This window comes from Cetorhinus maximus, chromosome 12 (genome assembly GCF_964194155.1).
Source record: "Cetorhinus maximus chromosome 12, sCetMax3.hap1.1, whole genome shotgun sequence".
Lineage (NCBI taxonomy): Eukaryota > Metazoa > Chordata > Chondrichthyes > Lamniformes > Cetorhinidae > Cetorhinus > Cetorhinus maximus.
Window position 1 is genome coordinate 110,395,793 of NC_135890.1, and position 12,082 is coordinate 110,407,874.

Below are 12,082 nucleotides of genomic sequence, written 5' to 3' on the forward strand. Positions count from 1 at the left end.
TCAGAGGACTCAGTTTACCCAAACTGGGAATGATCAACAAGGAGACACAATGCATGTGTTTAAGGTTACAAAGATAGGATGGAAACTAAGCAGTGCTGTTTCTAAACACAGAGTTTATTATGCAATTCCTGCTATGATGTAAATTGAAGTTGAGCCAGACAGATCAGGAAAGTCCTCAGAATGTGCAGGGCTGACATCTCAGCAGCTGAGTTCTACAAGACGCTAAATTTTGAACAGATTTATGTTCTGAATTTAATTCTGAATACAGAATCACAATTGAAATGATAAGCCATAGCTGAATGGCCTTTATCATATCTAAAAACCTATACCTATGATACTAAAGCTTGAATGCAAGGGCAGTCTTTACCTTTTGTATCCTGCTGAGGAGTTCTGGAACTCCATTCAGCTGTGAATTTATTTGATTATAATCTCGATACTGAAGAATTTTCTCCAACAGCTCAGGATCTCCTGTGCTGACTGCCTCTTGTAGAACTGAAGAGAGTGAAGTATTAAAACCAATAATTAGAAATTGAGAATGTGCTTACAAGATCTTCTAAGACAAGAATGGATAGACAAGACTGGTACCTATTACCCTCCATGGTGTCAAAAACAATTTGTCTTTATGTAGTATCTTTAGCATAGTAAAGCATATCGAGATGCTTCACAGGAGCAATAATAAATAAAATTTGATACCAAACCAAAGAAATATTAGAGCAGATGACTAAAAGCTTTATCAAAGCTGAAGGCACAGCTGTCGACAGTGGAGCAATTAAAATCAGGGATGTGCAAGGTATCAGAATTGGAGGGGTTCAGAAATCTGCGGGTTTGAAGGTTGGAGGAAGTTCCATAGACAAGGAGAGCTAAAGAGTTTTATGCCAATGTGGCATCTTTTACAAAAATTCTAACATCTGGTTGGCACCAAGTTAGTTCATCGCAGCTGAGGCAGCTGCTGGTGTGTTACAAAATCGGGCTCAATGCCCATGGGTTGGGGAACATTGTCAACTAGGATTCCTACTCATGACTGTTATCAAATAATCCTTGTTGGACAGGACTGGACTCATCCAATTTGAATGGAAAAGTGAAGTCGGGTGGCTGATCCACAATGCCAGTTTTATGTCTGGAGGTCACGTCGATAATCTACTCCAGTATCTTCAGAAGAGGGAAACAAAGTGTAAGGGGAAGAAAAACTGGAAATCATTCCAACCAATATGGATTCTAGGTGATTTCCTGTCTTTTCAGCCTCTGCCTTAAATGCTGTTTCCTTGCTACCCAACTCCAACAACTCACTTGAACTGAACACCCAGCCTGCTTTTCAACCTCAATCTGAATTCAAACTCAACATCTATCCATCATGAAGACCACTTAATTCCATCTCCATGATATCATCCTGCTCCATTCCCACCTCAGTCCTCAAAACACTTTTATATCAGATTTCTCCAATGCACATCTTGCCAGCCTCCCATTCTCTGCACAAACTCCAATCTATCCTAAACCCACCTAACCATATCCATTGCCAGACCAAGCTCTACTTGCCCGTCACCCCATCCTCGCTGATGTCTACTGGCTCCCTGTCTCCCAACGCAATGAATTTAAAATGCTCATGTTGAAATCCCTCATTGTCCTTGTCCTACCTAGCTCTGCAGCTTTCTCCAGCCCTATAGTCCCCTTGAGTCCTCCAACGTAAAGATTTTGAGCATCCTGCTCCTTTTAGTTCCCCTACTGCTAGCAGAACCTTGTGCCACACTAGCCTTTCCTCAAATCTCTCTCTGCACTCACTCGTGCAACTATTAAACTCACTTTTCCACCAAGCTCCCTCTGCTAAATCTTCCACCATGGTTCTGCCCCCATTGCATGGCCCCTTTCATCTATTTTATTTTTCTCCCTCGCCTCCGAAGCATCTTAATGTTTTTTTACGTTGAAGATACCAAATGAATGCAAGTTTTTGTACCTGTATTTTACATGGCACTACTACTCATGCAACTCTCAGTAAATGGGCTGTTACAGCCTCTTTGTAAAAATGAGGTAATAAAGTGAAAAGTCCATTGATTTGTTGTGACAGTCAGCCCTGGAGAGCCAACCAGTTCTTCCCCATCATTAAAGAAGGCCTAAAAGCCATCAATTCAAAAAAAAAATAGGTCTGTTGACAAACTGAGAGAACAAAGCCAATTGTCTGTCAAGAAACATCCAAATTCAGGCCTGCTTAGCAAGGCTGCTAGAGTTAATTTTGATTCAGATTTCCAGTGCCTGCAGTATTTTTGCTTTTGTGCTAGAGTTAACGTGTGTTTTACTGAAGAAAATCTTCCTCTTCCCGGGTTGTTTGGTTTATTGCTGTACTGCCACCTGACCACAGACTATTAGGATGTGGAGTAACATGTTCAGTTTCTCACAAGTTTCAGCGTTTCTTGTCATGTTGGAAGCTAAGCACTTACTCAGGTTGGAGGCAAAAAAAAAGGAGGGAAAAGCAGGGCACCGCATAGGAGCAATGGGTCATAGTAAAAAAATACAAATTCCCTGACACTTTAGGCCTTTGGTGATCTTGCCTCTTCTTCTTTCTTGTGAAAATGGTGCTTCCCTCCTCCACTTCCTCCTCAGAGGCTCTCCCCACATGCCCAACATTGTCTTTGGTTCTGTGCCTTATGTTGGCTTGTTACTAAGCCTGACCTGTCCATCCCTTGGCATTCTCCTTGTCGACAGAGGCATTGTTTCGAAGCAGCACAATGACACATTCCAAGTGTCCTAGTGAGACAGCGAGATGCAATGGCGTCCGACCCCGTGGATCAACTGCTTCAATATCATGCTGCAAGGACAAAATGATAGTTATCTGATATCACAAAGTGCCGAAAATTGATTTTGAAAATGGTTCAAAGTGCATCACAATGTGGCACTGATCCACGAACCAGGAAAGTTTCAGGTTCAGTCCCTGGTCTATGTTGAGTTAGCAGATCTCAGAAAAGGCAGTGGAACCTGAGCTATGGGAGGCATGAACAGAGCTTATTGCCCTCTAGCTAGGAGAGTTTAAAAATAAGTAATAATCAGAGTCCAGACTTCTGATCCCTTTCCAATGACTCCTGTTCAAAAAAGTGTGCGCGCGCTGATGTCGGCTGAGGATTTGATCAGGTTCCGTTCCAAGTACATTCAATCTCTCATAATCTGTTCACGCTCATTGTCTAGGCTCGCGTGTGACTTTGGGCCCTTTGGCAAAGATGTTCAAGGGATAAAGAGGTAAAGAAAGAGGAAGTATTTAAAAGGTTGGCAGTGTTCAAAGTTGAAAAGTTACCAGATGGGAGACATCCCAAGTTTCTGAGGGAAGCAAGGGTGGAAATAGCAGAGGCTCTAGCCACATTGCTAAAATCCTTCTTCGATACAGGAATGTTGCCAAAGGACTGGATGGCTTCAAATGTTACACCCCTGCTGAAGAAAAAGGGGAAAGGATAAACTTGACAACTACGGTGGTGGGAAACTTTTAGGGACATTAATCTGAGACAAAATTAATTGCCGCATGGAGAAACAGAGATTAATTAATAAAAGCCAGCACAGATTTATTAAAGGCAAATTATCCCTGTCAAATTTAAATGAGTTCTTTAACATAGTAACAGAGAAGGTAGATGAAGCTAGTGTGACTGATGTGCATATGGACTTTTAGATAGGGTTTGAGCACCACATAATGCAAATTTGGTAACAAGTGTATCCCATGGGGCTAAAGGGTGAATATAGAATTGGCTAACAGACAGAAAGAAGGCTGGAGCAAAGTTTGCAGTTGTGTCCCCAGGGGTCGTTATTTATGACCACTGCTTTTTTTGATACATATTAACAACCTGAATTTGGATATAAAGGGCATAATTTCAAAGGGTGCAGATGACAAAAAAAAACTCGGGAATATAGTAAACAGTGCGAAGGATAGTAGCAGTCTTAACAAGGACATAGAAAGACTGGTAAAATGGCAGACATATGCAGATGAAATTTAATGCAGAGAAATGTGAAATAATACATTTTGGAAGGAAAAATAAAAGGCAAAATAAACTAAATAGGACCATTTTAAATGGGGTGCAGGAACAGAGGTTGAATTAAACAAGTCTTTGAGAGTAGCAGGATTAGTTGATCAGGCTGTTGAATAAAGCATATTGGACCTTAGACTTTATGAATAGAACACAAAAGCAAGGGAGTTATGCTCAATCATTATAAATCAATTGTTAGGCCTCAGCTGGAGTATATCTGGGCACTACACTTCAGGAAGGATTTCAGAGGAAAGTTATTAGAATAGTACCAGGGATGAGGGACTTCAATTATGTTGAGAGACTGGAGAAGTTCCAATTATTCTCCTTAGAGCAGAGATGGTTACAGTGAGATGGTCAAAATGATGTAGGGTTTTGATTGAGTAAATAGGGAGAAATTGTTTCCACTGACAGGAACCAGAAGGCACAGATTTAACAACTGACAAATGAACCAGAGGGGAGATGAGAAGATTTTGGTTTTTTTTTCAAATACAGCAAGTTGTTATTACTTGAAAGGACGTGGAAGCAGATTTAATAGTAGCTTTCAAGAAAGAATTGGATATAAAGTTGAAGGGGGAAAAGGGCAGGAATATAGGGAAAGTGCAGTGTACTCTCTTTCAGGGAGCTGGCACAGGCATGATGCACGTATTGACCTCCCCTTGTGCTGTTTGATTCTCTAACTATATTAAAGGGTTAAGTAGTCAATGCCTTCTGGTAAAGATGGTGAAAATGGTGAGGCCAAAAAATGTATTCTGATTCAGTGTTTTATGAATATTCTTCAGCACAAACTTGGATCAATTCCTCATCCCTCCAATTATCAAAAAGGGCAAAATAAAACAAATATTAACAAGGATGGAGAAAATTGGGTGGGAAACAAAACAATCATGCAAATGCAGATAGAATCACAGATTTATATTTTACACTCAAAGTGCTGACACATTTTTAAACAAAAGAACTATACATCACTTACATTTTTTTCCTAATTTAGGCAGAGAAAAAGCTAACCTATATGTTACTATGATTCAAACCTTATAATGATAACTTCTGATGTTGGAGAACTAGAGATAATATCCATGGAAGTACCAGTTACATACATAATTTATTAAAATGATAAATGACATTGGCAGAGTCTGCCCTCTGTTTAAATAATAAACAGACTTCACATTATATAACTGTAGAACTAATTGTAAATTTATACCATTCCTCATAGTGGAGGGGAACAATGGCTTTTGGAACTGTCCTTTCTTTCCACCTCACTCTGCAGGCCATACGTAAAACATAAATAGAACAGCTAATAGAAAAAGATTTACTTAGGGACAAGATAATAAAGCATGAAATGCTGAAATGAGAAAAGGTATTTCAGCCTATCAAGTTTGTTCTTCTCTCAGCCAATGTATTTTTGCTTGATTTTTCATGATAGGGGAATTTTATTTTAAATCAAGGCTGGATTATGTGTTGGTCTCATATTTCTATTATTCATCCCCAAACTTCTAACCAGATAATCAAAGGAACTAAATTAGCTTCAACTGTCTAGCTTGAGGAAAGAGTTCTAATCTTGCCTTGAGAATTTTTTTTAAATGTGTTGGCCTCAAAGTTCCAGCCAAATAGCCTTTTACATTAACTACTCAAATACCTCTGAACATATTAAACACACCCTACTTCAATAACAACTGAACGGAAAAGGGACCCGTTTGTTTACGAAATGGTGAAACTTTTCAGTTCAGAAAATTCGATCTTCAAGACAGTTATAGCCTCCAAATAATAATTTCATCTGTAAACACACACAATAAGTTGTTGGGGTTTTCCAACAGTTACTGCGAAGTTAAACTCCTTTCCAATTGTGATCATACATTGAATAAAGCCTTATCCATTTGTATCAGTGACCTACCTGTTTCAGTTCTTTCTCAGCTTCTCTGTACTGATTGTGCCAGACCAACAGGTGAAGTTTGTATTTATTCCTGATGTCTTCCAATGAACACATCCTAGTTCTTCGGCTTCACCGTGCAGTGGACCCCCGCCCCGTCCCCTTTAACCCTCTCCCTCCAAAATGAAACAGCAGCGGTGGGAGGTGAAGAGAAACCAAAAACAAAACTTCTCAAACTTTCCAACACAAAAACTTTACAGGAAGAGATACACAACAAGGAAATGCAATCCGTCCAATTTAGAGGAGAGGGCAATGAAGGCATACAGGCAGCTCTTTCAATACCTGTTGGCATCTTTGCCCATCCGTGCACTTACTAAAGCAAAAGTTGCCATTTATTGCTCCCCGAACGATCCTAAGACTTTGTTTCATTTTCCTAAACTATTAACCATTTAGAAACCATCAGCATCCCCTCGTCCTCCTTCACAGTGTGGTTCGGTCCAAACTGAAGTCGCCTGTGCTGCCAGCAGGTAAACACTGCTGATAATTACCCTCTCCACCTACCAACAAATTGACATCCACACATAGTTTATTCAACCTGACACTATACTTAAAAGTATTATGATTACTTTTTGAAGAACAGAATGCTCTGTGCCAGGATTTCCTCAGGAAACAGCATTCAAAAATTCCAGTCCCCCCCCTCCCCACACTCGGGTGTTTGGATTCGTCGGCTGGCGCATGCGCGGCAGCGGGCGGCCCTCCAGGATCCCAGGATGCCATTCGGCGGGTTTCCAAGCCGCCGCTTCGCTCGAGCTGGGGGCGAGTTTGACAGGAACTGCAAGCCGGACGCAAACTGAACGCCCGATGGCAGCTCGCCGTCAGGATTAGAATTTCGGACCTTTCCTTTCCGTGCATCAGGCCTATTAAAAATCCAGATTGAAAGATACAGTTGCTCGACTGCCTCTGTCCATGTCGAAAAGATTGAGGAGTAACGACATCTGCGCCGACTGCAGCGTCTCCGGTAAGTCCAGTACCGGGGGGCTGGGGCCGGGGGCCGGGGGCCGGGGGCTGGGGGGGAGGGGAGGGGATGTAGAGGAAGGGCCCTCCCTTTGTTTAAAAAAAAAATGTTTTTAAAAATCGAGGCTTATTGTGCTGAGAACCGGGGGGTGGGGGGGAAGGGAACTGGGAGAGGAAATGCAAGCAAGCCCCGGTCCTCTGTTAATGTAACGCGCGCACACACACAGAGGAAGTGAGAGAGCTCAAAGATGCATAAAAACTACAGTCCAACCAGGATGCAGTCAGGAAATATCCAGTGCCGGTTTGTGTTCTTTCATTTCCTCCCGACCCCCCCCTCCTCTCACTCTGGGACCGTATTTACAAAGATAAATATGGCTTTCAGTATATACACACACACACACAAAAAAAATCATCCCTCGCACCCACTTCCTCGAACTTGTGGCCTCCCTATCTACGTTGCACAACCCAGGCTTCAGCTGTTAACTATTTGATTTTTTCAAATGGGGTCCGGTACGTTACAAAGGGTGCCTGGAGCACCATATTCCTGTCTGTCTGTCGGAGTGCACATTGTTTCCTGTGACAGCCGTTTGTGTGTTCTGTGCTTGATCCCCCTCCTAAGATATTGACTCACAAGTTTCTCATTCATTGCTGTACTTTAATAAAATGCATTTTCCGTAAGGGTGGCACACTTTCCTTTATGTATCAGATGGTATATTTTGGAAGTTAAGGAATTCCTATAAATGTATCAATATTTACAGGTATCCCATGTAAAATAACTACATAATTGTATACTGCCTTTGTGCAAAGAGTAATAAGCTTTAAATTAATTACAAATACAACATAATGCAAATTACATCGAGTTAAATTATGATGAAAATGTATTTCTGTTCTCCCTCCAAAGCAATGACAATTTGTCAATATTTGGTGATAATATCTTAATTACTAATTAATTTCTTCCTCAAGTCTTTTGAAATCAAAGATATTGTTCAATTGCAGATTGCAGGGTGTACCGTACATTTTTCAACAGCATGTCAGCCAGTAGCCTGTAGCTACAGTAGCAGAGTATTGAGTAATGAGGCAGTTATATAAACTTATGAAGTGACATAAAAAAAATTGACATTTGTCTTGCTACATTTTTGTATTTTGCCTCTCCTCCACTTCTACTCTTCTGCTGTTTCTAAATTATCAGACTGCTTGAGCAACATCCAGTACTGAAATTTCCTCCAATTAAATGTAGAGAAGACTGAAGTCATTGTCTTCAATCCCTGCTACAAACTCAGTTACCTAGCTACCAACCCCATCTTTCCCCGGAAACTGTCTAAGGCTGAACCAGACTGTTCGTAATCACAGTGTCGCACTTGACCCCAAAATGAGCTTCTGATCACATTGATGCGCCACCACTAAGACTGTCTATTTCCACCTCCGTAACATCACACGACTCTGCCCCTGCCTTGGCTGATCTGCTGCTGAAATCCTTATACATGCCTTTGTTACCTCGACTTGACTGTTCCAGTGATCTCATGGCCAGCCTCCTATATTCTATCCTCCCTAAATTTGAGTTCATCTAAAACTCTGCTGCCTGTGTTCTTACTTATGCTCAGTCCTGTTCACCCATCAATCCTGTGTTTGCTGACCTATGTTGGCTCCCTGTTGTGCAACATTCAATTTTAAAATTTCCATCCTTGTTTTCAAGTCGCTTCTTGGCTTTGCCCCTCCCTATCTCTTTAATCTCCTCCAGCCCCACAGCTCTCCAAAGTAACTGTGTCCATCAAACTCTGGCCTCTTGAGCATCCCTGATTTTTAATTGCTCCACCATTGGTGATTGTGCCTTCAGCTGCTTAGGCACCTAAGCTTTGGAATTACTTCCTTAAACCTTTCTACCTCTCATTCATCCTTTAAGACACCCTTTAAAACTTACCTAGTCGACCAAGCTTTTGACAATCTGCCCTAACATCTTATATGGCTCGGTATCAAATTTTGTTTTTTGGTGCTCCTGTCGGGCATTTAATTACGTTAAAGGCATTATATCAGTACCAATTATGTTCTATAATACCAGCCATTTCAAATCTCAAGATTGAGGGAGACTCTACAACTGCTGGACATATAAAATAAAAGAAGCCAGAAATACGGGGCAGGCTAGCCAGAAGCTGAAGGAGAAAGATGGGTTAATATTGAGTGAGATCCATCATCACTGTGTGTTGTATTTTGTGAAGTACTTTTATTTTGTTTAATAATTAGAAACTGTTAATATGACTACACCAGCTTTGCATTTATGAACTTATCTATTTTTGTAATGCACCATGGCTGGTTACTGTGTATTTTAAATAGTTCAGTAATAATTGAATATGGTTGTCTTCAGTTTTCAGTTGCCTTTTGATCTGAAAATAATTAAGTTATTTTTAAGACTGTTGGTGCTGGTGAATGTGGGTTAGCTGTCATATGATTGGAAGAGAAAAACAGCTCTTGGAGAGCCTAAAAGGTTTGCAGCATTTGGTTTGCAGTACTGCTGTTAGGAAAGGGCAAGAAATACAGTTTGTTCTACTTCCCTGACAAAGGTTGAATGTATCTGTTGCCTTGGGGTTAACTCCCAGCACATACTATACAGCTTGAGATGATAAACTGAATACGTCAATATTTTTATTTGCCTTTGCAGTATGTGAAACTGTTAGATATGTGCTCAGTTGTCTTTTGCAGGAGATTCAAGTTAGGTTTTTCATCCATTTTATTTGTGATGTGAACCCCAATTTGAAGTATATATCAGTCTATCTGTACCCTAAACAAAGGACAATATTTCAAAGTTGGTTTGTACACTGACTAGTATGTATGTCTTTTTAAAAAATATTCCTATCCTTTAAAGTGTCTGAATTATCTTCTCTAAAGGCCTGCAAATTTCACTCCTCAAAGGGCAATGATTGATTTTACTTTCCAAGTTTCAGTTGAAAATGTATGTGACACTCGTCCATGCAAAATCAGTGCATTCATCCCAGTATCTTGTTAGTCATTCCTATGTCTAATCCTTTGTGACTATATTATTTCTTTCCTACCTGTTAACTGTCTCATTGTCTATGTTTAAGATATTTCGTATTTTTCTTTTACTTCTCCAAATTAAAATAAAACAGCTTACAAACTTCAATTATTTGCACGTTTTTAAAAAAAATGTCTATTTGCAACACAAAGTACGAGCTGCTTTGGTTAATTTTAGATTGCTCCTACTGTTCATCTACACAGTAAGTTAATTGCAGTTGCAAGATGACAGAAGCCAGGTTTTGCCTTGAGAAAAATAAAGTCTTACAAGAAAGAAAGAATTGTATTTATATAGTGCTTTTCACAACCACCAGATGTCTCAAAATGCTTTACAGCCAATGAACAATATAGTCATTGTTGTAATGTAGGAAATATGGCAGCCATTTTGCCCTCAATAAACTCTCACAAACAGCAATATGAAAATGCCCAGATAATTTGTGTTTTGTGATTTAGATTAGGGGATTACGATTGGTCAAGACACTGGGGATAACTCCCCTGCTCTTCTTTGAAATAGTGCCATGAAATCTTTAACATCCACTTAAGCAGGCAGATGGGGCTTTGGTTTAATGTCTCAGCCAAAAGATGATACCTCTGACAGTGAAGCACGCCCGCACTGTAGTGTCAGCCTTGGTTTTGTGCTCACGCTCTGGAGTGGTACTTGAACCTGAGTGTTTCTTCAAGTTTCACTTGGATTTTAACAAGCAATCATGACTATGTGAACTTTTCATACCATTTCCTCTTGAATTGTGGAAGAACCTAATTAGTAATTATTAACTGCGTCCTTCAAAATATTGGTCAGGTAAGGAGAAAACATTCTGAGCTACACAATAATAGGATGTTGGTAATAGGCCTGTTACTGGTGGTGAGAGTAATTTGATGTCATGCATTAAGATTGTCCCACAAAAAGTGGCAGTGTGCTACATTGAAAAGTATTGGTTTAAATGCATTTTCTTTAGCCCACCTCCATAGTATCACTATGCTAAATAATCCTAGTGCTAGCACTGGTGCCATCCATACCACTCTTTCAAACCACTTTTTTGTTTCTTCATGGGATATGCACCTCACTGACGAGGAATGGTGATATAGTTCCAAGAAAAGATGGTGAGTGACTTGGAGGGGAGCTTTTCAGTTGTTGCTGTTCCCATGCATGCACTAGGTAATGACAAAACACTGTTGGTTTTCTGATAGGTACAATAGACTGTAAATGATGTATGATCTCCTGTACAAATTAAGTACTGTTTGAGACATATCGTGGCATACACAAAATATTCCTGGTGTTCTTACACTACTTTGAACTAAAAGTTTACATCAGTAAATTAATTTCAAAAAGGCTATAGGCTCATAGTGTGTTTTAGCTTGCAATTGTTGAGATTTTAGATGAAATCTTTCATTAATTAGAATTTAGTTTCTGCAGAACTCATGTACTGCCAAAAGTATAGCAAAAACCCCCTTGTTGATTGTTCTCAGACAGTGAAGTCATTGAAAGAAGTTAGAGGATGATGTAATCCTCCGCAATGTGTCTGTATGATCACTCACCATGTTCTGTCTAGAGAAGTTTAAAAAGGTGACTAAAGGTACCTTGCATGATCATGACTATTTGCATCACTTATTGTCTCTGAGGCTCCACTTGCTTTGGTAGAGTTGTCTTGCAATCAAGACTCCTGGCGGAAATGCATCCGGCTAACTTAGCAATTAGTCCCTCGAGGAAGTGTTTATTTAAAAATAGATGTAAGTGTTTTTACAGACTTGGGCTTTAAATTATTTAATTACCTGCCCTCCTCCAACCATCCTTTTAATTACAAGGTTAGAGTATAAACATGGAAGGAGGTAGAGACTTACCTGGCAGGAAAGAAATGGTAAGGTTGCAAAATAGAATATAATTTTATGCCAAGCTTTTAAAACATTGCTGAACATATACTGTTTATAGCATATTTCAGGCCCTGACTTTGAGATCTGGAATCGTGCTTTATTCCAAAACCATTACTGACCTAGAAACTGGAGTGACTTCCTTTTTCAAATCTATCTAATAAATTGATATGTTTATGTGTGAATGAAATTGATTCTCTTTATTTCCCTGTTCTCTTCTTTCCCCACCACCCCCCACCCAACCCAAATGAGCTGGAACACAGTCCTGTGAACCACTCGTTGTCTTCCAGGATCTCAGTCAAGTTGACCTATGAGGTTTGGT

The 12,082-nt window shown here is 40.0% G+C and overlaps 2 protein-coding genes across 13 annotated transcripts in view; one reads left to right on the forward strand and one right to left on the reverse strand.

The window, feature by feature from the left end:
• Positions 1–6,121, reverse strand: part of ankrd13a (ankyrin repeat domain 13A) — a 29,609-nt gene extending 23,488 nt beyond the window's left edge. The window contains exons 1-3 of one of the 2 annotated variants that reach the window (XM_078554395.1): positions 5,881–6,121; positions 2,662–2,797; positions 368–492 (exon numbers count right to left, since the gene is read on the reverse strand). In XM_078554395.1, the coding sequence (XP_078410521.1) occupies positions 368–492; positions 2,662–2,797; positions 5,881–5,973 (354 nt within the window). In that variant the 5' untranslated portion in view covers positions 5,974–6,121. The other variant, XM_078554396.1, reaches the window with a different exon arrangement.
• Positions 6,122–6,628: 507 nt separating this feature from the next.
• git2a (G protein-coupled receptor kinase interacting ArfGAP 2a) overlaps positions 6,629–12,082 on the forward strand; it is a 76,330-nt gene continuing 70,876 nt past the window's right edge. For 5 of the 11 annotated variants that reach the window (XM_078554397.1, XM_078554398.1, XM_078554400.1 and 2 more), the window contains exon 1: positions 6,675–6,874. In XM_078554397.1, coding sequence (XP_078410523.1) covers positions 6,823–6,874 — 52 coding nt within the window. In that variant the 5' untranslated portion in view covers positions 6,675–6,822. Of the gene's footprint in view, positions 6,875–12,082 lie in introns of all 11 variants that reach the window. The other 6 variants (XM_078554399.1, XM_078554402.1, XM_078554404.1 and 3 more) reach the window with 2 other exon arrangements.